Source organism: Apodemus sylvaticus, chromosome 4, assembly GCF_947179515.1.
Source record: "Apodemus sylvaticus chromosome 4, mApoSyl1.1, whole genome shotgun sequence".
NCBI classification, from domain to species: Eukaryota; Metazoa; Chordata; class Mammalia; order Rodentia; family Muridae; genus Apodemus; species Apodemus sylvaticus.
The window spans coordinates 59,066,672-59,091,807 of record NC_067475.1 but is presented as its reverse complement, the minus strand read 5'-3'; the positions used below and the strand labels follow the sequence as shown (position 1 = coordinate 59,091,807).

The 25,136-nt window shown below is 53.0% G+C and overlaps 3 protein-coding genes and 1 long non-coding RNA gene across 6 annotated transcripts; 2 read left to right on the top strand and 2 right to left on the bottom strand.

Moving 5' to 3' along the window:
* Nucleotides 1-859: 859 nt before the first annotated feature.
* On the bottom strand, nucleotides 860-4,289 carry Tafa3 (TAFA chemokine like family member 3). The gene is made up of 4 exons (XM_052178542.1): nucleotides 4,164-4,289; nucleotides 3,231-3,369; nucleotides 2,382-2,506; nucleotides 860-920 (listed from the first exon to the last, which is right to left on the bottom strand). The coding sequence occupies exons 1-4, from the start codon at nucleotides 4,287-4,289 to the stop codon at nucleotides 909-911; spliced, it is 402 nt and encodes a 133-aa protein (XP_052034502.1). The 3' UTR covers nucleotides 860-908.
* A 6,838-nt stretch (nucleotides 4,290-11,127) lies between these two features.
* Ppm1j (protein phosphatase, Mg2+/Mn2+ dependent 1J) lies at nucleotides 11,128-15,958 on the top strand. Of its 3 annotated transcripts, none has more exons than XM_052179577.1 (10): nucleotides 11,128-11,464; nucleotides 12,702-12,816; nucleotides 13,175-13,462; nucleotides 13,697-13,809; nucleotides 14,084-14,168; nucleotides 14,606-14,724; nucleotides 14,905-14,968; nucleotides 15,132-15,239; nucleotides 15,353-15,448; nucleotides 15,654-15,958. In XM_052179577.1, exons 1-10 carry the CDS (start codon nucleotides 11,142-11,144, stop codon nucleotides 15,750-15,752), a joined length of 1,410 nt encoding a protein of 469 aa, XP_052035537.1. In that variant the 5' UTR covers nucleotides 11,128-11,141; the 3' UTR covers nucleotides 15,753-15,958. The 3 variants fall into 3 exon arrangements, with proteins under 3 accessions (XP_052035537.1, XP_052035535.1, XP_052035536.1); XM_052179575.1 differs by having other exon boundaries at nucleotides 15,353-15,504; XM_052179576.1 differs by lacking the exon at nucleotides 15,132-15,239 and having other exon boundaries at nucleotides 15,353-15,504.
* Nucleotides 15,959-18,666: 2,708 nt separating this feature from the next.
* On the bottom strand, nucleotides 18,667-19,253 carry LOC127682863 (uncharacterized). Its single transcript, XR_007977438.1, has 2 exons — nucleotides 19,126-19,253; nucleotides 18,667-18,902 (listed from the first exon to the last, which is right to left on the bottom strand). It is a non-coding gene; the product is annotated as an uncharacterized LOC127682863 (long non-coding RNA).
* Nucleotides 19,254-19,274: 21 nt separating this feature from the next.
* Nucleotides 19,275-25,106, top strand: Rhoc (ras homolog family member C). The gene is made up of 5 exons (XM_052179574.1): nucleotides 19,275-19,387; nucleotides 22,465-22,628; nucleotides 23,199-23,319; nucleotides 23,568-23,698; nucleotides 24,516-25,106. Exons 2-5 carry the CDS (start codon nucleotides 22,473-22,475, stop codon nucleotides 24,687-24,689), a joined length of 582 nt encoding a protein of 193 aa, XP_052035534.1. The 5' UTR covers nucleotides 19,275-19,387; nucleotides 22,465-22,472; the 3' UTR covers nucleotides 24,690-25,106.
* Nucleotides 25,107-25,136: the final 30 nt, after the last annotated feature.

The following is a 25,136-nucleotide window of genomic DNA, read 5'->3' as shown; positions in this document are numbered from 1 at the left end:
GCCCTGGCTGTCCTGGAACTCACCCTGTAGTGAGCTGGCCTCAAACTCAGAAATCTGCCTGCCTCTGCCTCCCAGAGTGCTGGGATTACAGGCGTGCGCTACCACCGCCTGGCTCCTACGCTGGAATCTTAACATCTGTGTTTTGGAAGCCGAAGCTGAGAGATCTTGGGCAAATCATCTTCATCCATCTGTGTCTCAGTTTTCTTGTCCATTAAAACAAGCAACCAAATGCCTGAAGTTTGGCGGGGGGGGGGGGGGGGGGGGGGGGGGGGGGGGGGGATTCTGACTGAGATCCTGTCTGCCCTGTGGCCAGCAAAGGCTGTGAGCTGTGCCCTACTGTGCTGAAGAGCTCTCCATCATTACAATTTCTAGTACAGTCCAAAAGATATCCCACTGGCTTGGCATCAGGGGACAGTGTTTTCCTCTCACACCTTAGCATCTTACTGGGGATGCAGGTTTGATGGGAAGGCCAGGATGGGAAGGTATTGGTGTGACCTCATGACTCTGTATCCTGTGATCAGGGGATGGCTGAAGATCTGTGTAAATTTCATGCACCGCCACCCCACCACCACCACACCCACTGCAGGTAGCTCAGAAGCCACAGTACCAAACCCTTTAAACTGTTGAAATTGTCTGTCATCCACTCCCCAGTTTGACAAGATATTCCTTAAGGATAGGTTTGTGTGTTGACTTTGTTCGTAGGAGAGCACAGGTCTCTCAAAGATTGAAGCATTTCTGGTGCTTCACAGCGTGACTGACTAATAGGGTCCTGGCAGGTCTGTGTCACATTTGACATGGACACAGGTCCAGGAAACTGAGTCCTCCTATGTGCTGTCCGGTGACCGGAGACCATTCTTCAGTCCAGTGCTCAGTCAAGGCTGTCCTGCCTAAAGCATGGCCTCCGAGAGTTACCGTGTGACCTAGAAAGCAAATGATCAGGTAGAAGAAGGTTTGAGAAAGCAATAGGGAGCTGGCCATTGTAGCATGCCAGAGAGCCCCAGCACAGGAAAGTCACCTAGAGGTCACTGCTGCCAGTCTCAGAAAGCCATCCAAGCTGAGCCCATGTGGCCTGGCTGCCCACACTGGCATCAGTCAGGCAAGCCTCACTGCCATTTGCCTCTGAGTCACCACACAAATCACAAAGGCAGCGATCTGCCTTTCGGGCCTGTAACCGTATGGCAAATGTCCCTCGCTCTGTGATGGTCCCACTTTGCAAGTCTTAAGAAGCATTCTCCGAGTGCCTGTCCCCCTTCTCTGCCTACAGACGGGCTGCCAACTGTTCCCTCCTCACACTTACATGAATTCAGCTTTGTGTGTATGAGTATTGTGTCTGCATGACCATCTGTGCACCACATGTGTGTCTGGTGCCCAAGGAGGCCATGAGAGGGTATTAGATCCTAAAATTAGATCCTTTAGGACCTTGTTACAGACAGTACTGAGCTGCCATGCTGGAAATTGAACCTTGGTCTCCTGTAAAGGCAAAAAGTACTCCCAACCACTGAGCTATCTCTCCAGCCCTCAAACCTTTCCCTGCTCAAGTTCCCGGTGTTGTGTGTTCTATGAAAACCTCCATGTTCCTCAGAACCCTAGAAGTGTTTTTGCTTCTGTTTGTTAGCCTGCTTGCTGTGCGTGCATGGTGGGGCTGGGGAGTGGGGACACTGCCTTCCTTGGCTTGCCAGGAAATGTCACTCACTTGCACAGACAATGGTGGCAATGACATGCAGCTAATTAGCCATGGCACACATGGAACTGCTAACGAGTTTGATAAAATTTTAATTACCCCTTGTTTTGTGGGGCTGGTGGCAAGCTGGGACGATAATGATCTTCTTAGGTGCTGTCACTGAGGGCAGAGCAATCTGACTAGAGGAGAGCGGGCAGGAAGTGCAGAGAGTAGGAGCGGGAGGGGAGGTGTAGGAGTCGGGTAGGTGACAGGGGACAGTCTGAGGTAAGGTGGCAGAGTGGTTATAGTTTGTGGAATTCAGATAGAAGGATAAATTTCCCCCTGAATGATCTAGGTAATTTCCTCAGTTCTCTACAATTTTTTCCTTAGTTTTTAGTTTAGTTTTGTTTTTTTGAATACAAGTATCATGTAGCCCAGGCTAGCCTTGAATTCCTGGTCTTGCTCCTAAGTGCTAGGATTACAGATGTGTACCTCTGGGCCTGATATTTTCTAGGGGTAAACCCATGGGAAATAAAGAGGAAAAAGCCAAGGCGGACATGCCATCACCAGTAGCAGTGCCCAGAAGACTGTCCGGAATGCGTTCTCATGACTCCCATGCCCACCTTATGACACTGCCAGCCTGGCCCTCCAGGGCATGGCCCCTGTGCTACCCCAGGTAAAGGACGACCAGAAAGGAAGGATGAGCCGTCCATCTCAATACCTTGGTGGTTTTGACCTTGTGTCCACTGCTGCAGCTCCACCCTGACAGGTCCGGGAGCACCTTACACTCCTCCCCTGGCAGGCAGGGCTCCATCTGACACCACCACTTCTGCCGGACGATGGAGGCTGTGGGGCAGGAGGCGGGCATGGCTCTATGTTCTGGTCTGTGAATGAGGCATACCCTCCCCCACACCACAGGCCTCGGCTTCCACCATCTCCTTGTCCTCCCCCACCGGGCTGTCCGAGGAGGCAGCACTGTACTTAGGCTAAGGACTGGGGTCTATCCCAATCAACTTCATCACTGCATCCCACCACAGGGGGAGGAGGGCACCACGCTAGGGGCAGTTGTAGTTAGCACAGAGGTACCATCTTCAGTGCCCTCCTTAGTGGATATGGGCTAGTACCCAAGCCACATCCAGGCGTGCACAAGCTGGTTTGTTAGCTAGTGAGCATGGGGAACAGGTATGGCGATGATCTGGATGCCACCAGAGCGTGAGAACGTACGTGTGCACAGAAAGGAAGTGGGTGTGTGGTGTCAGGGATCACATGTTCCACACAGAGCAGGCTGACAGGAACAGACTTGTGGAAGGGGACCTCCCTAGAGGAGTGTGTGGCCAGTGGAGCCGGGGTGAGGGACTGGGCCAGGTGGCAGGTATGTATATGGCCGGTAACAAGAGCTTGCTTTCTCTATGACACAGGGTGGGCCATGTCTGCCCTCTCCACTTGAGACAGATAAGGCAAGCCTTAAGATGTCTATGTAACTAGATCCTCAGCAGATGGCCAGGCCTAAACGACTTTCTTATCTCTGCTCTGCCCGGGCTGCCTAGGGCCTGCCTGGCCTCTCACTCACCATCCACACAGGAGGGCTTTGCTCTCGTAGTGCCAGCCACCTGGCCAGAGAGGCAGGAGCATTTGACCGTCTGGGAGCGCTCCTCAATGCGGTTCCGGTTGCAGCAGCGATGGGCAGCAACCACCTCACAGGTGCCCTGCTTCCCTAGGACGGATGCTGCCAGAAGTTATGAGATCAGGAGACCCAGGCCTCCAACCCTGCCCTCCTCCCTCCCTCCTACCCTGCTGCAGGCCCTCAACTCCCTCCTCCTTGCTCAGGGAAAAGCCATTTAAGAGAAATCCAGTGCCGGGACTGCAACCCAGGGGTAGTGTTTTCGAGCACAGAGATGAAGGCTGGGATCTTACCTTCAACACACACACAAACACACACACACAAACACACACACACACACACACACACACACAGAGAGAGAGAGAGAGAGAGAGAGAGAGAGAGAACGCTAATAAGGGAGAAAGGAACAGATGAAACTTTCACATCACTTGCCCCGCCCTGTCCCGCCCCGCCCGCTCCGAGGCCATGCTCATGACTCTTTGAAAGCTGGAGTTCCACACCAGCCCCCACCTTCCACTTTCTCAGGGTGAGGGCAAGGGCCCCAGAGCTTACAATGCGTGGGGGAGGATCATCCGCTTACAGAGGCTTTAGCCATCCCAGAAGGAAAACCCCAGAATTAGGCCAGGAGACTAGACTTAAGCCTCGGCCCGAGGGCCTCACTGCAGAACACCTTCCCCCTGGAAGAGATGGTACCAGTGGGCCTTCCCAGGCCTTCTCTAGACTGGGTCATGGAAGAGGACAGTTTCCTGGGTAACGACCGACTGGAGGAGTCACACCTGCAGATTTCACTCTGCCCCAGAGATCTGCCTGCTTTGTGGGACGGACTGGAGTGCCTTCTAGGTCTCCAGACGTTCTATAAAACCCCTCCCCGTATGTCACCACCTTCCCCAAACCTGTGGATGTGGGAGGCTGCAAGGAAGCAGAGGCCAGCCGCGTCCACAGCCAGGCGAGGCACAGTGCAAGCACCCAGCCGCCGGCGCTCCAGCTGCTGGTGGACCTCTCAGTCATTCTGTGGAGAGAAGCACAGACCCTGCTCTTCGAAGCACACTCTCCCTCCGCTCTCCCGCGCAGCCGCTTCTCCATGCGGCCCAAGGTTAGGCAGGATGCGTACCTTGTCTCCACGCAGCCTGTGGCCAGGCTGGATGCCACTGTAGGATGTGATGACAGACAGAGAGGGCTCAAGGAGCAGGAAGGCAGGGTCTGTGGAGGAGACATTGCAGAGATCTCGCAGAGTGAATTAAGGGCCGTGCCATGAACTGGACAACGATGCTGACTCGCTGACTCCCACTTTTTGAGCTCTTGACAGGAGCTGCGCTCTCGGTGATATCCCACTGCACGGGAGACTGCTATTATACATTTTACATACAAAGATACACCCCAAACAGCCATCAGTAGGGGGAGGAGCTGAGTGTGGAGAATCTGAAAATGCAGTTCCCTCCAGGTGGCTGGGAACATAGAACAGAACAGAACACGGTGAAAACCAAAACCATCGAGGAATTTTGTAAAGCCGTATACAGTAGACTCTACTGAGAAACCAGTCTTACAGGAGGGAAAAAAGCAACAAGTGGGGGTGGGGCTGGTGCATACACAGTGTATACACGTGTGTGTATGTGTGTGTGTGTGTGTGTGTGTGTGTGTGTTTTGCTTAATATGTATATACCAGCTCTATTTGCCATTAAGAAAGGAAACTTTGTTTGGCTAGAAGTTGTAAGAAAGAAGATGAATTATTCCCCCCACACACACCCAATTTCTTTCTTTTTCGTGTTTAAGTTTCAAATCATGGGACTGTAGCAGCAGCACAATTCAATCTGAACACAATTTAAAATTATAAAAGAAAGGAATGTAGGCTTGTTATCATGGCAAATGCAATCCTAGCATTGCAGAAGCAACAGCAGATCAATCATTGAAAGTTTGAGGCCAGCCAGGCAGTGGTGGCACACACCTTTAATATCAGCACTTGGGACAGAGACAGGCAGATTTCTGAGTTCAAGGCCAGCCTGGGTCTGCAAAGTGAGTACTGGGCCACACAGAGAAACCCTGTCTCAAAAAAACACGAAAGAAGGAAAGAAAGAAAGAAAGAAAGAAAGAAAGAAAGAAAGAAAGAAAGAAAGAAAGAAAGAAAGAAAGAAAGTTAGTTTGAGGCCAGCCTGATCTCCACAGTGAGTTCCAAGCCTAGCCAGGGCTACACAGGAAGACCCTGTCTCAAACAAACACACACAAAACGCAGAGCTGAGGGGATGGCTCCGTGAGTAAGAACACGCATGTGCACACCAGCACAGATGTGAGAAGCTAGACTGTGTAAAAAGGTTGCTGGGTTGCTGGACAGCCTAGAGCCAGAGTCAGTGAAAGGCCCTGCCTGAGTGGAGCTGAGTGACCAGTGACAGCAGGACGAGCGACTCTGTCAGTGACAGAGCAGGGCGAGCGACTCTGTCAAATGAGCCTCCTCTGGCTTCACGTGGGTACACACGTGTATAATCATGCACACACATGAAAATAAATAAACAAATAAATACACGGAAGGAAACCCCCCTAGATTAGAAGTTGATTGTCTTGCCCAAGGCTGGCTGCCGTGGGACGGGACCCAGAAGCCTGCCCTAGACCCATGTGCTCTTTCCCTCCTTTCTTCCATGAACCAATGATCTAACATCTGCACCAGAGGGTGGGTAAGAATCAGAGGGAAACCAGAAAACTAGAAGCACAAAGAAGCTGAGAGAAACTAGCCACAGAAGGGGACAGGAAGCACTCCAGGAGGCCACAGGTCCTAGAAGTCAAGGGTTAGCCTGGTCACTGTCCCCAGCAATTGACAGCACAGTTCTAGGAATACCAGGGGCCAAAAAGAATACAGCTACTCCCTGGATATATGTGTATGTGAGAGGTTGGGGTGAGGGGGCGCTGTCTTCTCCTCGATTCCCATCTCCAGATGTCTCACTCACCGTTCCTGGGGTCTTTAGGCCTCGGTCTGCTCATCTGCTGGTCTCAGACCCATTCCACCTGGGCAAGGAGGGAGCAATGCGGAGGTTGTTCAGAACAGAGAGAGACCAGACCCCTGGAGGGGCTAAGAGGAAGCTTAGAAGAGAGTAAGAGAAGGGGCCCAGCACTAAAGAACTCCAACTTAGGCTGTTCCCAAGGCAAAGGCAGCCATTTCTGCTCTGGGAATCTGTCCTTGCCCCCTACCCTCCTTCCTGAGACTATAGAGATCTGTGGGGCGTGACTCTGAGAAGAGTGACTGGCTGGGCTTGCTTTTTCCTAGGAGTGAAGCAGGGGTGGGAGTGTCTAAGAATCAGTGCTGTCATCTTTCTGGTCTTGGGACAGAGCTAGGGTCAGAGAAGGGCGCAGAATCTGCCAGCTTTGTCCCAGAAGAGACCCCCAGGTCTCCCAGTTCTCTGTGCCTCCACCTCTAACCAACCCATCCTGAGCCTTGCTTCCTGGACTCTTCTGGAACAGGCTTCATTCTGCTGCTGTTTCTCAGAGCCTAGCAGTGCAACAGGTCTCTGCTTCCGTGCACAGCCCACAAGAGCCTCTCCACTCTCTGCCAAAGGTCCCCAGTGAGACGTAAAACTGAAACACACTGCTGGTGATCTCAGGGAGGGCCTAGAGAAGGGACTGCAGGTGGAGGCGGAAGGTGCCAATCCCCTGGGCATGGGTGTATCCTCACCCTTCTAGATGCAGCTCCTTTCTCCTGGGTCTCCTGCCGCTTGTTTTTCTCTTGGGGACATCCTATTTCTGGTTGAGTTCTAACAGTGTCTAATCCAACTCACGCATTTCTCCTAGGCACGCCAATGCTCAGTGAACCTGGGGAAGATGGAAAAGGACTTGGAATCTCTGGCATTTCATTCCTTCCTTCCTGGAAAGGTACCGGAGAAGGAAGTTTCTGGGCTTTGTTCATCTGCATCCATAGTCTGCCTCAGTTTCCTTGGGCTGTTTTCCCAATCCTTAATTCAGGTGCCAAGGTGAGTCTGGGAGAAGAGCCTCCATAGCAACAAGAGGTCAACAAGAACCTTTGACCTTGTTTTTGCTTAGTTCTGTCCCCCTCCAGAATCTGTTCTTACTCCTGGTACCCACCTGCTCCACAGCAGTGGCCCTGGTTCCGGTCTGAGGTCCTCGCTGCTTCTGAGCTTGGCATCTAGACTCCGCAAAGCGGGCTCTCCGCGGGAGCGGCCAGCTTAGGTGTTGTCTGGTTTTGAGCTCTGTCCGCGGTAGAGCGTCACTAAGTTGTTGCTCCCGAGGAGAGCAGAGGCTCTGGCTAAGCCGGACTCCCCGGCTTGCAGCACCTAGATGCTCTGGGTCAGCACCCACCAGTTCTGCGTGGCTAGGCCGAGTCCTCCCGAGCTTTCGGTCTGCAGGTTGAGGAGCGCGCAGCCGCTAGACTGGGAGCCGTTCTGCTACTCCAGCCCTTGCAGGCACCGCCGCCTTCCTCGAGACATCACAGCGTGGGGGCGCTCTGTGGGGAACCTGGGCACAGCTGGCCCGCAGCGGCCTCTTGTGGCGCAAGGCGAGTCCGGAAAAGAAGCCCACCGACTCTGTTTTCATGGACAGTTCCTTGGGCAAAACACATCAATTAGTGCAGCTCACTAAAACTTCTAGGAATGTGGCCCCTAGTCCAGTAGTTCAGGGAGGCAGGCGGTATTCTGGGATCGGGGTGGGCGTTGGGGCTGGGAGTAGTCTTCACCCAGACCAGCAGTAGGCTGCTATTTAAATCTGAACTCATTAAATCTTAAGATTCAGTTCTTCACACCACACAGACACAGGGTTTCTCATCTGTAATTCCCGAACTTGGGAGACAAGGCCGTAGATAAGTGTGAGACCCTATCTAAAACATACAAACAAACGAATATACAAACAGACCAACCCAACCCAAACAACCCCCTAAACACAAACAAACAAACACAAGCACAGCAGGGCTAGCGGATAGGAAGGTAGGAAGTTGCCTGTAAGTTTGGGCTATATGGTTTACACAAGGTTCCAGACCAGCTAATGCTACTCAGCCAGACCATATCTTCAAAGGAAAGAAAGAGAAAAAGAGGTGGTGTGTGTGTGTGTGTGTGTGTAAATCTGGTTCTTTGTTAGTACAGTCAAGTGTTATTTTAAGGTGTTCCCAGGCACTGGAAACAGACCACTGTATTGAAAGATTCTCAAGTTGCAGAGGTTTGTTTGTTTGTTTGCCACAGGGGCTCCCGGCTGCCACCCAGGAGGGATGGTAAACATTTCCAGCACAGAAGTGCTGCCCTCCTTCCTGGGAGAACCAAGGGCAGTACCAGGGTGGAGAACCGGGCTGGAGGTGTCAAGAGGCTGGTGAACGCCCCGTGGATAAAGGGTGTGACTCTCACCTCGGAAACCAAATCTGAGGTTCCTAGTACCTTCATCGGAAAGACAGTCGATGGTCCCAATGACAGAAATATGGCAGGTTCGTGTTCTGGATTCATTAAACATGGGGGCAGAAGTGTGCTGAGACCCTGCCTCTTCACAGGAGAGGTGTGTGCACCTGTTAGAGTGAGGAAGCTTTGGGGACATAACAGAGACAGAGAAATAAAGGAGCCTGGTTCTGCATCCTGGGCACACAGCCTGGAAGGGGGCGGGGAGGGGTGGAGGGCGGGGAGGGGCTCTTCCCTCTGTCTGTCTCTCCACTCCCTCTCTGGATCTCTCTTTCCAGGGTGCTGAGAATTGAATTCAGGTCATCAAACTTGGCAATAAGCACTTTTGCCTGCTAGGCCATCCCCCTACCTCTTTAAGATAAAGTCTCATTATGTAAGCCTTGGCTAGCCTGGAATTTACTATGTAGTTCAGGCTAGCCACTAACTTGTGATCATCCTGTGTCTACCTCTGCTCCTGGGATTCTAGATGAGCGCCGCCATGTTTGTTCTGAGAATGCCCTGTCCCTCCCCTCCCCCTACTCCTCTGTAATGGAGGAGTGCCTTTTGGCTCCTAGCAGGGCACTCGTCTCAGAAAGAAGTGCTTTTCCTGCCTTCTTTGTCCTGGCTCTAGCTCTCTATTGCCTCAGGGAGAGGTCCTTTCATCAGGGAGAGGTCTGATAGGAGGACTAGGAGAGGGTTCAGATGCGCGGGAGTCCTAGAGTTTGGTTATGGAAGGGAGCCAGAGGGTTCCAGAGTCAGGGGAGCAGCTGGCATCCCTGTCCATGAGCTGGTACTGGAGTCCAGGGGTCCACAGAGCCTAGTCCTGTGGCCCATCTCTGCAGTCACACCGTAGGTGCTGTGAAGAGCCCGGAAGCTGGACAACATCGAAAGGTGATATAGGTAAACTGACCCAGAAACACTGAATAATGAAACTAAAGGTTTTTTCCTCCCTCCAGTCTTTGGCTTCCCACTGACACTATGCTATTTATCAGACAGCTGGCTTCAGTTTTTCTCGAACAGGAAGAAAACACTCATAGCGGCAGGATGTATGCTCTCTGTCCCTGGCTGCCCTTGCCGCTCTCATTGAGTCTGATTTTATCAGTCCACCCCACCTCCACCTCGGTGATTTCATTTTTCTTTGCTCTGACCCCCCCTCCCCCAACTCAGACATAATTACAGCAAGTGTGTACTTTGCATGACCACTGTGGGATTTTTATTTAGAACTGGATGAGAAAGGAGGCACAGGTTAGCCCAGGACATGAACAGGAAGCAGCCAGTTGGGTGCCTTGAGGCGGAGGCTCAGCTAAGGACAGGGAGTCCGTGGTTCTCTCAGAGAAGCACCTTGACTTCTGTTAAACTGTGTGTTGGGGAGAGTTGAGGGAGCGGAGAGTGATCAACTCTCTAAGTCCAAGTATAAGAACAGGATTCTTTCTGAGTCGGGACAATAATCCTTCCCTAGAGAGAAGACAGACAAACAGCCCATCTGTGCGGGACATAGTGGGCTTTCCTGCCACCCAGACAAGCTTTTCGCCTGGCCTTTGCCTCCCCCTGGCGGTAGGCAGAGAACTTGCTCAGAATCCCTTTTCTGCTTGCAACCTCAGAGGGTGGGAATTTAGGAGTCCCGCTCCCCTCTGCGCCTTTTTCCTAGTCCAGAGAAACCAGTATCTGTAACAGGTTCTGACATGGGTATGAATCTCTAAGTGGCTGCGTGAATCTTAGCAAGTCTAGTAAAAGAACAGGAGACTGTCTGCTCCTATTTCATCTGTAAAATGGGCGTAGCTTAGCTTGCGTGGTTGTTGTGTAGTGACCGAATGACTAGAACGTGCCCCAGTGTGCAGCAAGCCCTCACTAATCGTATTTATTTATTATGTCGTTAGCCTTACTAACTGGCCAACAGAAGTCTAAATATGGGGGGGGGTACGGTTCTGAGAAAGTGGGATGGATGTGACAATTGTTCTCTCGAACGTGGAGGTGACCTTTAGAGAGAATAGTGCCTTCAGGTGCCTGGTAGTCGGCTGCCAGGCCTGGTTAGCACCACGACTCGCACCAGCTTTCTGTGCTCTCTGTTCTGCAGTCCTAACCCGAAGTGTTGTCACACCAAGTTCTTCACACCCAAGAGGATGTTTCGCTCTGAAGTCATCAGCTCCATAACTCTCCATACTGGCTGGCCCACCCCGAACCGAGCGCGAGGTGGCTGCCTCGCCCACCCTCGTCATAATGGACAAATTCTAGCGGATTAAATCTAGCGGATGTCTAACCTACAACACGGCTGAAGTGTTTCCTTCGTTCCTCTTCCTTCCCACAACAGATCCTTCCCCTCTGACACTCTGGCGGGACAAAGTAGGGATGCGGAGGAGAATAGGCGAGGAGCGGGTGGGGCGGCTCAGAGGTAGCCTAGAGCCTGGGTAAGCTTGTCTAGGACTAAGAGCGGGCACCGCCCACCTGGCGCCTTAGGGGCGGGGCCTCTCCGGGGGCGGGGCCACGGCCGAGGGCGGGGCACGGAGGCAGCATGCTAAACCGGGTGCGCTCGGCCGTGGCGCACCTGGTGAGCTCGGGTGGCACTTCTTCCCAGCGCTCCAAGTCCCCAGATCTGCCCAACGCTACCTCGGCGCCTCCCGCCGCCCAAGAAACACCTAAGAGCCCCCGGGGGAAGCCTAGGATCGAGGTCGGCGGGCCCCAGAAGACCGCGGAGCCTCCAGTGAGCTTCTCTAGACCCACCTTTCTGCAGCTGAGCCCCGGGGGGCTGCGACGCGCCGACGACCACATAGGCCGGGCTGTGCAAAGCCCCCCAGACACCGGTCGCCGCCTGCCCTGGAGCACAGGCTATGCCGAGTGAGCGCCCCCGGAACTCCCAGATGAGGATGGGACTCCCATTCTCCCAGGAGACGCATCCCGGCTTCTGGGATGCGTCCCCCGCCGCACGACTCTCCGGGAACCATCCCAGGAACCTGCACCCCTCCCAGCCATCCCCCGGACGGGGTGCAGTCTCCACAACCTTCTTCAGGACCTTACCCACCCTGCCCCTCGTCGGCTCAGGACAGTCCCCTCCCACGGAGGGCGCAGGGAGCACCGCCAAGGATGAGGTGGCGGGTTCCCAGTTGCGGGCCGCGGTTCACAGGCGAAGTGGGGGGAGAGGTTTAAGAAGGACTAGTTCCCTTTGCCAGGGAGATCGCGGGTGGAAAGACTCGCTCACCCGCTTCCTGGCCCCAGCGCCCCAGTTCCCTGTCCTTCTTACCGGTCCCCTCCCCCTCCACACCCAGAAATAGCCCGCGACACCAGAAGGCCTCTGGCTTCCCGGGCGGGGGAGGGGTCCGCCCGCAGAGAGCGACGGTTCCCTTTGGTTAGGGGTCTGTAGACAGATAGGTGCTGATAGGGCACAGCCCGAGAGGCAGCGTGCTCTCAGAACCTGTATATTTTTAAATCATCTTTGGGGAAATCCAAGCCAAGCCACCAGGGAGACGGAGACACTGAGGTCGTGGAGGGAGGTGGTGGGTAGCCCCGCACCTCCTCTTTTAGTCCCCCCCTCCCCCGTGAAATGGGTTTGTAGCTAAGAGAGTCCTGCCCAGTCCTGGAGGATCTATATACCCTATTTGGGCCGGAGCACTTCCCCACTCAAAGAAGGACCGAACTTTCACTGGGTCGTTTCAGGATGAGGGTGAATGTGCCCATGAATCCATGTCTGAGCTGGTTGAGATTGGAGATGAGATGTAGAATTTTGACTGGCAGAGAGTAAAACTTACTGTTCCTGTCTGACCCCTAGCCCCCGCCCCCGCCCCCCAGCACCACCTTCTGGAAAGTCTCCTTTGCCAAGGATGGAGGAACTGAGGCAGGCAGTTACTGCTGCGGGCCTTTCTCTGAGGCTGCGCCTTCTGCCACCAGACAGTGCTTCTAGCTGGCCCTGCCTTCTCCTCTTCCCCCTGGCTTGGAGCCCAGGCAGCTGTGACCTTTTTCAGTTTGGCCAGCGAGCAGGAGAGGATGTGTGTGTGTGTGTGTGTGTGAGTCTGAGGTGGGGGTTATTCCAGGACCTAGTCTGGTGTCTAACCTGGTGTGGGACACTCTGGCCTGGCAGGGTCATCAATGCTGGTAAGAGCAGACACAATGAGGACCAGGCTTGCTGCGAGGTCGTGTATGTGGAAAGCCGGAAGAGCATTACAGGGGTCCCCAGGGAGCCTGGCCATAACCAGGTAACACTTCATCCCCTTCCCTAATCTCCGGAGAGATTAGGTGGTGGCACCTCTGCCCAGGAAACCCCAAGTGGCTTCGATTTGATTAGTTCTGCTAGGAAAGTTTACTATATCCATTTCATATGTAAATGCTCGTGTGTTTATGGATGATTTAACTAATCAGTACTGATCTTTGCATTCCTCATCTTTTGAACTTGGCTCCTCCTTCTCTTGGCACAGTAGGCTGTGCACGAATAAGTGAATAAATCTAAATTGCCTTAATATCACACTCAGCTCTCCCGTGTGATGGTTATATGGCCACTTATAGGCTTGTTCTGTCACCCTCGATCCCTACTGACTTCCAACTTTTCTTCACCAGGGGTTCTGCTTTTACTACTGGGGCCTTTTTGATGGGCACGCTGGTGGAGGAGCAGCTGAAATGGCCTCCCGGCTCCTGCATCGCCACATCCGGGAACAGCTAAAGGATCTAGTAGACATACTTCAGGACCCCTTGCCCCCGCCCCTCTGTCTCCCATGCTCTCCGAGAACCCCTGGAGTCTCTAAACCTTCACAGTTGGTCAGCCCTCAGTCCGGCTGGTCTCCACAGAAGGAAGTGACCCATGACAGTCTGGTTGTAGGGGCCATTGAGAGCGCCTTCCAGCTCATGGTGAGTGGGTGGCCTGTGCCAATGATGGGCTAAGTGGGCACTCTAGTCAGCACTGTGAGGTGGAGGTGGATGGGTGGACCCGAGAATCCACGCTGCCCTTCAGAGCCTGAGCAGAGCTTGGTCCTGTTACCCTGTGTGGTCCTCTTCTCTTTCACACCGACCTGGAGTGGGGCGGAGTAGAGTGACTATGAGTTGCAGGTTTTCTGTCCCCTTTGACCCTTCCTCACCTGGCAGGATGAGCAGATGGCTCGGGAGCGGCGTGGCCACCATGTGGAAGGGGGCTGCTGTGCACTGGTGGTGGTGTACCTGCTAGGCAAGATGTATGTGGCTAATGCAGGCGACAGCAGGTGAGTGGAAAGAGGGTTTGAGAGTGGCCATGTAAGGGGCGACACTCCCCAGGATGAGGGGAAGGCAGAGTGAGGCGTGGGTCAAGTATTAAAAACTGCAGTGATCATTAAGATGATAGATGTAAGGAAGGTTGGCCGTATCCACTGGGGATGGAGAGATGGGGACCCAGGCAAGGAATCATCAGGTTCATTATGGGGAGGGCCTGGTCCTGCTCATGGAATTCTCCACTCAGCCTGAGAAAGCCAGGTCCAAATCCTTTTTGTCCCTGGGCAGGGCCATCATTGTCCGGAATGGTGAAATCATTCCAATGTCCCGGGAGTTCACCCCAGAGACGGAGCGCCAGCGTCTTCAGCTGCTTGTAAGTCGGGGCTAAAGTCCCTGTCCCCAGTCTTTCCTCTTAAGCCTCTCAAAGCTTCCCACTGGGAACTTCCTGGGAAGGTGCTGTGCAGACTGTGGGGTGCTGGGTGAGCTGGTGGGGTGATGCAGCAGGAAGGAGCCTGGGCTGTCTTTGTAGCCCCGGGAAGGAAGTAGAGTCAGAGGTGGGAGGGGGTGAGAATAACAAAGATAAGGGTGTTATCTTAGTGCTTCTTCCCCTACCCCACCCCCCACGCTGCTAATTGTGTGACTTCTGACAAGTTTCCTTACTCAGTGGTGAGGGGTGAACGAGTTCATTCACGTTACTGTTAGAGGAGTGTATGGCCTGCAGTAAACTTTAAGGATCTCTTATGATTTAACAGCTACATGTTGTATGGGGTGTGATATGAATGCAGTGGGTCTGGCCCCTCCCAACCTCAGGGCTTTCTGAAACCAGAACTGCTGGGCGGTGAGTTCACCCACCTTGAATTTCCCCGAAGAGTTCAGCCCAAGGAACTAGGACAGAGGATGCTGTACAGGGACCAGAATATGACTGGCTGGTAACTTCCCTCAGAGCTGGGCCGGTCCCCCTGGTAAAGCACCAGCACCAAGGCGGGAGCTAGAGGTTGGGTCAGGCTGGAAGCTGGGAAAGGCTGGAAGGGCTGGTGTGTGGGGCTTGCCGTTCTAGGGGGAGGGGCTTTGCCATCTGCATGAGCCGTCCTCTGCTCCTCCCTCCTCAGGGCCTACAAAAAGATTGAGCTGGAGGATCTCAGGTTGCCTCTGGTCTGTGGGGAGGGCAAAAAGGTAAAACCCTGAGGTAGAGGTGGGAGAGGGCAGGAAGACCCATCGTCATTGCTTGTCCAGGGAGGTGGGGGTTTCACCAAGCAGTAGGTGTGGGAAGATTTTCTACGGTTTTGGTGAATCCGAGAAAGGAACTAAATAGCAGCATTCTTTCTCATTTTCTCAGGCCCGGGTAATGGCTACCATTGGGGTGACACGGGGCTTGGGAGACCACAACCTTAAGGTCTGCAGCTCTACTCTGCCCATCAAGCCTTTCCTGTCCTGCTTTCCTGAAGTGAGCACAGCTTCTTTCCTTTAGGAGGCTCCAACTGGCTTTTACCCAGGGCCTTTTATCTCCAACCTCTTCCCCTCCTAACACCCCAGCCCTCTCTTGCTCCACCCTTCCAGGTCCGAGTGTATGATCTGACACAGTATGAGCACTGTCCAGATGATGTGCTGGTCCTGGGAACAGATGGCTTGTGGGATGTGACCAATGACTCTGAGGTAGCTGCCACTGTGGACAGGGTGCTGTCATCCTATGAGCCCAATGATCCCAGCAGGTAGGGGGTTGCCTCGCAAGGTGTTGGGGGGTAGTCCTGGTGAAAGAAGGGGCAAAGGGAAACAAAGCCCGGAGACCCATATATGGGCCTGTGTATCTGTCTTCTCATATACATATCGGTACATGAATGTACACATGTACTCCTGGCAGGTATACAGCTCTGGCCCAAGCTCTGGTCCTGGGGGCCCGGGGAATCCCCCGGGACCGTGGCTGGCGTCTCCCAAACAACAAGCTGGGTTCCGGGGATGACATCTCGGTCTTCGTCATCCCCCTGGGAGGGCCAGGCAGCAGTTACTCCTGATGGGCCCAGGCCTCTCCCTCTCACTGCCACTCCAGCCTCTCCACTATCACCCTCCTTCTGCCCAAACACGGAAGTTGTGCCCCTGACTCTCGAGTGGCCGTTTGACAAAGGGATGCCCACTAGATCCAAGATTACAGCAACTGGCAAATAAACAAGATGGATAAACGTGTGTGTCATTATTTGCTTTGACCAGAACCTGAAAAGTGGGTAGTGGAAAGACCACCAGAACATTCCTGAAGCTGCGGCTTGCCCAGGTGCTTCTGCTGCACCCTTTTCCCATGCCACACACTTGCCATGAGTGGCCCCATCTGTGGATATCTGTCAAGCCTGGGTGTCCAGCACAAACCATCGCTGAGCTTTGAGCCCACACATGCCAGCTATCTCCTGGCCATCTTTTCCACAGAGCTCTGGCACTTCCAGTCCACACACCTTAGGCTGAATTCACGATTTCCCCCATAAATAATTCTCCTGTTGCATCCTTTCAATGGGCACCATCTTAGCTGCTCAAGTTAGTGATGCACCAGCTGACCATACCTGGCTTGTGTATCTCACAGTTCTCGGCTACTTCAGTCATGCAGCATTCCATGTAGTGATTCTGGAAACCGCTGTCTATATGGTGGTGTATACAATGTAGCCGAGCTGTGTCCTAGGCTGGGCCATCTTGGTTTGTGTGAGTACACTTACTGCTATTCACACAATGATGAAATTCCCTAGCAACAATTCTTTTTCTTTTTTTTTAAAGATGTATTTATTTATTTTATTTATATGAATACAGTGTACTTCTCTTCAGACACACCAGAAGAGGGCACCAGATCGAATTATGGATGGTTGTGAGTCACCGTGTGGTTGCTGGGAATTGAACTCAGGACCTCTGGAAGAGCAGTCAGTGCTCTTAACCTCTGAGGCACCTCTCCAGTCCCCTAGCAACAATTCTTATCTCTATTAAGGGATGTGTGACTACACTGTGTGACTACACTGTTGTTTCATATTTACCTTTATTTCTTTTCTGCCTTTCTCATCACCACATTAGCCCTTTATTACATCAACTTCCTAAGTTCAGTGACTCATTGTTATGCCCAGAACAGGACTAAGGTTAAAGTCCTGTGCTTGGCATCTAAGAACCTTCATAATGTGGTCTAGCTACTGCTTTTTTGTTTGTTTGTTTTGTGTTTTGTTTTGCTTTGTTTTTTCCGAGACAGGGTTTCTCTGTATAGCCTGGCTGTCCTGGAACTCACTTTGTAGACCAGGCTGGCCTTGAACTCAGAAATCTGCCTACCTCTGCCTCCCAAGTGCTGGGATTAAAGGCATGCACCACCACCGCCTGGTCCAGCTACTGTTTCTCTAGCTTTACCACCCTCCTGCCTCCAAACTCTTATTTTATGCCTCACTTGTTTTATGTCCCACACTACCTTTTCTTGACTGTTTCATCTGTTCTCCAGGACGGAGTACCCTACAGCCCAAGCCTTTACCTCCAGGACTATAACTGTCGGTAGGAGGAGGAACCGATGGAAATTAGCTATTAAGAGCAGGGACTCTTTTTTTTTTTTTTTTGTGACTATTTTTTAAAAAAAAATATTTTTAGTTTCATGGGCATTGGTGTTTTGCCTGCATTTATGTCTGTATGAGGGTGTTGGAACTGGAGTTACAGACAGTTGTGAGCTGCCATGTCGGTGCTGGGAATTGAACTGAGGTCCTCTAGAAGAACAGACAGTGCTTTTAACCCGTGAGTCATCTCTCCAGCCCCAAGAGCAGGGACTCTCAAGTCTGAGTGTTTTGACTCCCAAACACTAAGTCCTCTGAGTCTCCATGTCTCAGTAACTGTAGATAACAATTCTGCCTTGTAAGAACTAAACATGGCATGGGTGGGGCGGGCAAGGTTCGTGTGATAAAACTTCAAGAACTGTTAGCTAGGTTCGATTGCCTGTGTAATTTACATAGTAAGACTGTATTTATTTGCTTATTTTTGTTTTGTTCAAGATAGGATTTCTTTGTGTAGACTTGGCTGTCCTAAAACTATCTCTGTAGACCAGGGTAGCCTCAAACTCACAGAGATCCTCCTGCCTCAGTCTCCACAGTGCTGGGATTAAATGCATGCACCACCACTTCTGGGCTAGACTGTAAGTTATCTGAAGGCAGAGTTTCATGGCTAGTAGATAGCTTTCAGTTCACATTCAACCAGTGAATGAATTCAGAGGCCTGGTGACCAAGGCGCCCTTCACCTCAGTTATCTGATTTATCTAATGTATGGTTGGTCCGTGCTTCCAATCCTGAGCGAGTGCCTACGTATGTTTCTGCCTGGATTTGAGACTGCTTCACTCCACAGCCTATGTTGCCCTGGAATTTGTGGTAACGCTGCTCCCTCGGGAGTGCTGAGATTACAGGCATGAGCCACCAGCCCCGCTGCATGTACAGTAGACTTCCTATAACATGCACATATTCTGGCCAGTCCTTGGTTTGGTTGATTGGAGAGTGCAGAGGGCAAGTTGGAGGGGCAGCATGGCAGCCAGCAGGCAGCCAGTACCTGCCTGGGTGCCTCACAGGCCTGAGTATACATTTGACTGAGTTTTGCAACAGGTTCTCAATGTAGTTCCAGGCTGGCCTGGAACTAACTCATAGACATCCATCTGCCTTTGCTTCCCGTGTTATCGTGGCTCGCATCACTGTAAATTCCTGCTGTCACAAATCGTGGGGAAAGCACTTCTCTGGGCTTCACTTTCTTTATGGGCAAAAGGGAACGGGCGAACTTATTCCAGAGTTAGAGACCTGAGTGTTAAAAGTATCCAGCACTAGCAAATAAAAAAAATTGGTAGACTTCCTTATACACCCACTTCTTTGGCCCTTTATAAGGAAGGAGATACATGATCAGGTAAGTAACACGTCAGATTGGGATCAACAGCACAACAATACAATAGGAGTATGAGGTCAGTTTCCAGCTGAGGACAAGGAAGCACTTCCAGGAGTGTGCTCTTTACAGGACATAGGGAAATTCCCAGCGAAGGAAGGAAGGGACTTGTAAGGCGATGGTGACTGGGGACTGCAGATCACAAAAGGCCTCCAAGGCTCTGGACAGCGTCACGTGGCACTTACTGCAGTGATTCCTGGATAAGAGAGTGGGCAGCTTCTGTACAACCCGTCCCCTCGGTCACGGAGCGGGTGTAGGAGATACTGGAGCTTCGAGGGTTGCTTGGCCACGCGAGGGCAGCAGTGGCCCTCGCTGACCCCACCCTGGGAACCGCTCAACTTTCCCGAAGCAGGTCCGCCCCCCACGGGTTGGAAGTGGGGCAGAGGCCCAGTCCTCCGGGGTCCCACCCGCCCGCTCACCACCCAGCAATCCAGACATCTCCGGGCAGGGTCCCTCCAGCTCCCTCCAGTTCCTGTCCCACGCCCCTTGCCGGGTCCTCAGCGTCGATGCTCTCCGGCCGGCCAGGGCCGGGAGCGGAGGCGGGCCAAGCTAAGGGCCGCCCCCGTCGATCCCCCTCCCCTTGACGGACCCGCCCCGGAGCGGTGCTGGAGAGTGGGGCGGGGCCCGGGTCAGTCTGAGCCTCCGGCACCGGCCGCGCAGCTGGAGGCGGTGGAGCAGAAGGTATCGGGGGCCCCAACTGGTGGGTGGCGAGGCGTCGTGGGAACTGACCTCGGAGGAGAGCACTTTCCCAGTTCCCGGATCGCTCCAGGAGCGGCTCAGGAGGGGGTTCCGGGCCAGCTTGGGAGAGCGCCCCGAGCTGCAGGGCAGGCGCTCTCGTCTCCTGAGCTCTCAAACCAGAGCCCAGAGCCCCATCCCTTTCTGAGTCTTGCCTTTCCGGACCTCCCTAGCTGGGCCAGGGACACACTTGGATTTCCGTGAGCAACTCAACCCAGACGCTCCAGTTCCGGGCGGGGAGTAAGAAACAGGGCCTCAGGCTGACTAGGGGTGGGAATTCTGGCCTGGGATGGGGAATGGCGGGAATATGGGTGGGATGTGACCATTGGGGGCTGCCCCTGCTTGGCGGGACTGGACGCCGCCCTAGAAGGGTTTTGGAGCTGACCTGAGTTAAGATCCCGATCCTGTGTTGTGTATATGCGTCTGAGAGTGAAGGAAAAAACAAAACAAAACAAAAAAACCAAAAACAACCAAAAAACGAACAAAACACCCCAATCCCCAACTCTGCCTCCTACCCTTTGGGGACGTTTGGGAGTGTTAGGGGGTTGGGCGGAAAGCTGAGGCCCAGCTCTTCCTTCACTTCTGGCTTTAAAGTTAAGGAAAAGGTGTTGCCCGAAGAATGATTCCTCGCCTAGATCTCAGGGGAGCAGAGTACAAAGGCCTGTTGGATCACCTGGGAAATCAAGAGATTAATGAGAAGGGCTAGTGTCCTGACCTAGGGAAGGTCACAGAAGTTCCAGACCCCTCTTGGGCCCTTCTTGTCTCTCTTAGGGTTAGTGGGGCAGATCCTCTGGAGTCTCTTTTCACAGGGAGTGTTAGCCAGGCCATTCATGCCATTTTGGCCCTGGGCCTAATGTCCTGGCTTGGCCTGAGTCCTCAATTATTCTGGCCTAAACAGAGCCTAGATGCAAGATCTTCTGAGTTAGGGGCTCTAACCCAGTCACGAAGTTCCGGCCTCAGCCACCCACCATCAGATGCCCAGCCAGCCGCATTGCTACTGTGGGACAGCCGTGGCACATGCATGAGGATGTGACTCGTGTTTAGCGTTGCAGTGATCATGATACGTCGACACTGCCCACCCTGGGTTGGGGCTGTCACAGCCAGCTTGTATACAGCTAGACTGGTTGAATTAATGGGAGTAGGTGGGGCAGTTGGAAGAAATCCTGTGGGTTACCTGGGTATACCTCTCAGACTTCACCGGTGAAGGAGATAGGCAGCAGAGTGAATGCCGTCTTCCCAGTCTTTTGGGGATACTAGGGAAAATCCCTTGAGGTGGGGGCTGGTAAGTGTGTCCGTGCATACTCAACTCCTATAAATTTTCTGTGACTCATGTCCTCTTTCCTCAGATCCCAGTTTTGTGTGTGTGTGTGTGTGTTTGTGTGTGTGTGTGTGTGTGTAGGGGAGGGAGGAACCACCCAGGAGCCTGATGCTGAAAAGAATCACCCTGGGGCTGGAGTACTCTGCTTCCTAAAAGGCAGACACTGGCCAGGGTTTGAGGTGGTGGTATGTAGGGAGCAGAGGAGTTCAGCGGAGCCAGACAGGATATGGGACTGAAAGGAAAAGCCAAGTTTGGGGCTGAGATCAGGTTACTGTCCCCTTCTTAACTGCTCCCTGCCTGGTCAGAAGCTTAGACTGATCCTCACTGTCTTTTCTTTTGAGGCTCCTCCCAGCCCAGGCTCTGGCCCCCTCCCCCACAGCCTTAGCTCCATCTCTCCTCTATAGCCGCCTGGCAGGCTGGCACTATCCCTTCCAAGCTGTGTAGGCCTGGAGACTGCACTGACCCGGCCAGCTTCCCTTGGTATGAACTGTTTGTTCATGTGTGCCAGGGTGTAGGACACACATAAACTCTGAGAAGCTGACTCCTTACCTTGAGTCACAGGGAGGTGTCTGCAGGGCCTGGGGGTCAGCTGGTCACAAGGAGGAAGGGGCTGATCCGGAGAGTGGGTGGAGGTGATTCCCAAGTGGGTTTAGCTCAGTCACAGCAATAGCGTGATAGATGTGTGGCTCCCCACAGTGTGGTCATTGTCCCCTGTCAGGGGCTGAGTGACCGGAGTGTTGCTGCCAGGCCCAGGAGGGGGGGCCTCGGCTGTGAGCTGCCAAGACTGAGCCTTCTTTGTGTGACTTGAGACTTTGGGGAAGGGAAGGGGTGGGTCATTCCACTGGCCTCTGGCTTAGCGTCTCTGCTTCTGTTCTTACCTGTGAAGTGCCATGCAGGCAGATAGACGGGATCCCAGAGCCCTGCTTTGAGAACCATCCCTGCACTTTGTCTAAATCTTACTGAGCCTCAGTTTCCTACTTTTGTCAAAGTAGAAGCCCTGGGGTCAGTGAGAGGCTCAGTGGGCAAAGGTGCTTGCTAAGCAAGTATGATTACCTGAGTTTGATTCCAGGAACCCATGCAAAGGTAGACTGACTACAAAGTTGTTCTTTGACTATCACATGCATATGTGCTGCCCCCAATGAAGAGTGTTGTTGTTTTGTTTGCAAATGGGAAGGCCACCATCCGCCTAACAGGCAGTTGGAGATCTGAAGATTTTTCTCCAAATGCTTGACAAAGTATGTGCGTGTCCAGGGAGAGACAGACACCTACGGGCTCTACGAGTGTTCTTTGCTTAATTCTAACACCTGTAGCTGGCTTTTTCTGTGACCAGGCAGGCATGACTGCTATTGAGGGACAATCTGTTCTACTTTGCACTTAGTGATTATTCATATTGTCAAAATCCTATAGGCAAGGCCACTAAATCTAGGTCTTTCGGGGCCACACCTGAGGGCTTCTTAGGTGTTCTGGGGCCTGCACTCCTCCTGATCAATTCTAATGCATCCAGGAGACCTGTCCTGACCAGCGTTCCAAGGTCTTTTGCCCACAGGATTGGTTCTTGGCAAGAACATGCCTTGGCAAGCCCCCTTCCCTTCCTTCGCTGGGTGCTGTGGTTTCTAGGCAAGCTTGAACGGTGGGTGGCTAGGAAAGTGTTTTTGGATTTACCGGCTTTCCTCTCCTCAAATCCCCACTGCCTCTTGCCTGCCAGGTTCTGCCATGGCTGCAATCCGAAAGAAGCTGGTGATTGTAGGTGATGGTGCCTGTGGGAAGACCTGCCTCCTCATCGTCTTCAGCAAAGACCAGTTTCCAGAGGTCTATGTCCCTACCGTCTTCGAGAACTACATAGCTGACATCGAAGTGGACGGCAAGCAGGTGAAGGACAGGAATTTCTTGCTTTTCTGCCTGGGGACCCTGTTCCCCCAGTCACATAGGGCCCATGGATGTCCCTGTTTCCCCAGTCGCTATCATAGGGCCCATGGATGTCCTTTCTTACCACCCACCCATATCTTTATTTCCCTGTTGGAACCAGCAGAAATTAGGAAGTGCAACTGTAGCCCTAGCAAACCTGGATGTACTATCTGGTTCGACCACATACTGGCTCTGGAATCTGAGCCAAGTCCCTTTTGCCTGCCTCCGCCTCTGCCTCCGGGCTTAGCTTCTCCCCACTGCAAAATGTGAGTGAGGGCAAGACCTCCCCCAAAGGGCTGCCCCGAGAACTAAACGCTGCTGACTGACGGCAGCCGCTCATACTACACAAAGATCAAACCCATCTTAGATTTTTCGAAAAGTGTATCATTGGTTTTGTGACTGATCAATACAACCCAGCACGTAGTGAGTGGCAAAAAGATGTTCAGCTAGTTTATAGACCCAGTGATTTCAGAGGGCCTCGGGGAGGTAGGGTCAGGGCCCTCGGGCTAGCTGCTCAACAGCCCTGTGTGTCAGGTGGAGCTTGCTCTGTGGGACACGGCAGGGCAGGAAGACTATGACCGCCTGCGGCCGCTTTCCTACCCGGACACTGACGTCATCCTCATGTGTTTCTCCATCGACAGTCCCGACAGCCTGGGTAAGACTTTGGAGGGACAGAGAGTATTTGGTACCGGCCACCTTCAGAGGCTGAGGAGGAGTCTTGGGAGCATGTAGGTCCCTGCGAGTCTCCTTTGCTATGGAGACAGTGGCCCTTGGGGTGGGGTGGGGTCCACTGCTAGGGGCTTTGAGCTGTTCGAGGTACTGCCTGTTCAGTAGACTCCAGGACTGCTGTAGAAGACCTAACTTCTCTTGTTAAATCTACACATCTGGGGGATATCTCTGCAGAAAACATTCCTGAGAAGTGGACCCCAGAGGTGAAGCACTTTTGTCCCAACGTGCCCATCATCCTAGTGGGGAATAAAAAGGACCTGAGGCAAGATGAGCACACACGGAGAGAGCTGGCCAAGATGAAACAGGTGGGCGGGGCAGCGCCGGCCTGCGGTGGGGCAGGCTCCTTGGGGAACTTTCCAGCAGAGATGCAAACAGCTGATAGCCAGTGTTAGCGGGCTGTCCCCTCCCCTCCCAATGCTGGGAGGAACTAGAAGGGTCCTGAGTAAGCAACATGCCCAAGGGTGTTTATTTTTTATGGCTGGGGCTACTAAGAATCATCCTCACCCACATCCTAAAATGAGGGTGTGCCCTGGGGAGGGAGGGCCTTGTACACAGCGTGGAAGAACTCAAAGACTTGCTACATGACTCTAGCCAGTGGACTTTTATTTAGAGGACGGTATGAAGGAAGCTTATTTTGGGAGGCTAATTGAGAGTTTTAACTGGGGAGAGACGTCCAGTCAGTATGTTAGTAAAGTATTCTGGTAGCTATGAAGATAGACTAGAGCAGCAGTTCTCAGCCTGTGGGACATGACCCCTTTGGGGTTTTATGTTAGATATCCTGCATATTCGGTATTACACCATAACAGTAGCAAAACTACAGTTATGAGGTAGCAACAAAAATCATTTTATATGGGGGGGGGGTCCCCACAACATGAGGAACTGTATTAAAGGGTCGCAGCACTAGAAGGCTGAGGAGAGAGAGGAGGGAGCCCGTTGAGCATTAGGCACTTGCCCAGGGGAGGAATGGGTACTGTCCGGGTAAGGCTGAGTGGAAGGAGGGAGCAGGCAGAATTCTGAAATGGCAACCTGGTCTGTCTCCAGCCTGGATACTGCCCGTGGTAGCTGCACCTAGGACCTCTGCTCAGCTAGCCCTTCTTTTGACCCTGTGTCTTGTCTTATCAGGAGCCGGTTCGATCTGAGGAAGGCCGGGACATGGCAAACAGGATCAGTGCCTTTGGCTACCTCGAGTGTTCAGCCAAGACTAAGGAAGGAGTGCGGGAGGTATTTGAGATGGCCACTCGGGCGGGCCTACAGGTCCGGAAGAATAAGCGCCGGAGGGGCTGTCCCATTCTCTGAATTCCCCAAAGCCTCCTCAACCTCCCACCTTTCCCTTCACAGGGGTACAAATTACCCACCCCCCCAACTCCATCCTTGTAGGACTCCATGCTGCCAGTGTTTTGGTTCCTTTCTGCCCAGGACTGCATGAGTTTCTCCAGCCCCAAGTGGGGCCTGCTAGGCCCTTCCTCCCTGCCTCTGGGAACCAGGCTGGAGCCTTTCCCTTCCTGAGCAGGGCTCCTCCTCCCTATGCTCTAGTCCAGGGGTGGAGCTCTTAGTCCCTCTGGCCTTCCCCATATTACACACCAGCACTTTATATATTTTCGGCTCACTGAAGGAGTCTAGGGTAGGGACTGGGGTTTCTGCTTTGGGTAGTAGCCTTGTATTTGACTTTGTTGGGAAGGCAGGACATGAATAAAGGTCAAAGGTTGCATCGTGTGTGGCAGCTTCCTGTCTTTACTGGCCTAC

What these genes read in the sequence shown, in the direction of transcription:
- Tafa3 (XM_052178542.1), bottom strand. Translation starts at nt 4,289, where the DNA reads ATGACTGAGAGGTCCACCAGCAGCTGGAGCGCCGGCGGCTGGGTGCTT. An exon ending in CATCCACAGGTTTGGGGAAG is followed by an intron (nt 3,370 to 4,163) that starts GTGGTGACATAC and finishes GTCCTAGGGAAG; the next exon opens with CAGGGCACCTGTGAGGTGGT. An exon ending in AAAGCCCTCCTGTGTGGATG is followed by an intron (nt 2,507 to 3,230) that starts GTGAGTGAGAGG and finishes CCTGCCCCACAG; the next exon opens with CCTCCATCGTCCGGCAGAAG.
- Ppm1j (XM_052179575.1), top strand. Translation starts at nt 11,142, where the DNA reads ATGCTAAACCGGGTGCGCTCGGCCGTGGCGCACCTGGTGAGCTCGGGT. An exon ending in GGGAGCCTGGCCATAACCAG is followed by an intron (nt 12,817 to 13,174) that starts GTAACACTTCAT and finishes TTTCTTCACCAG; the next exon opens with GGGTTCTGCTTTTACTACTG. An exon ending in GACCAGAATATGACTGGCTG is followed by an intron (nt 14,725 to 14,904) that starts GTAACTTCCCTC and finishes CTCCCTCCTCAG; the next exon opens with GGCCTACAAAAAGATTGAGC.
- Rhoc (XM_052179574.1), top strand. Translation starts at nt 22,473, where the DNA reads ATGGCTGCAATCCGAAAGAAGCTGGTGATTGTAGGTGATGGTGCCTGT. An exon ending in CGACAGTCCCGACAGCCTGG is followed by an intron (nt 23,320 to 23,567) that starts GTAAGACTTTGG and finishes ATATCTCTGCAG; the next exon opens with AAAACATTCCTGAGAAGTGG. An exon ending in AGCTGGCCAAGATGAAACAG is followed by an intron (nt 23,699 to 24,515) that starts GTGGGCGGGGCA and finishes TTGTCTTATCAG; the next exon opens with GAGCCGGTTCGATCTGAGGA.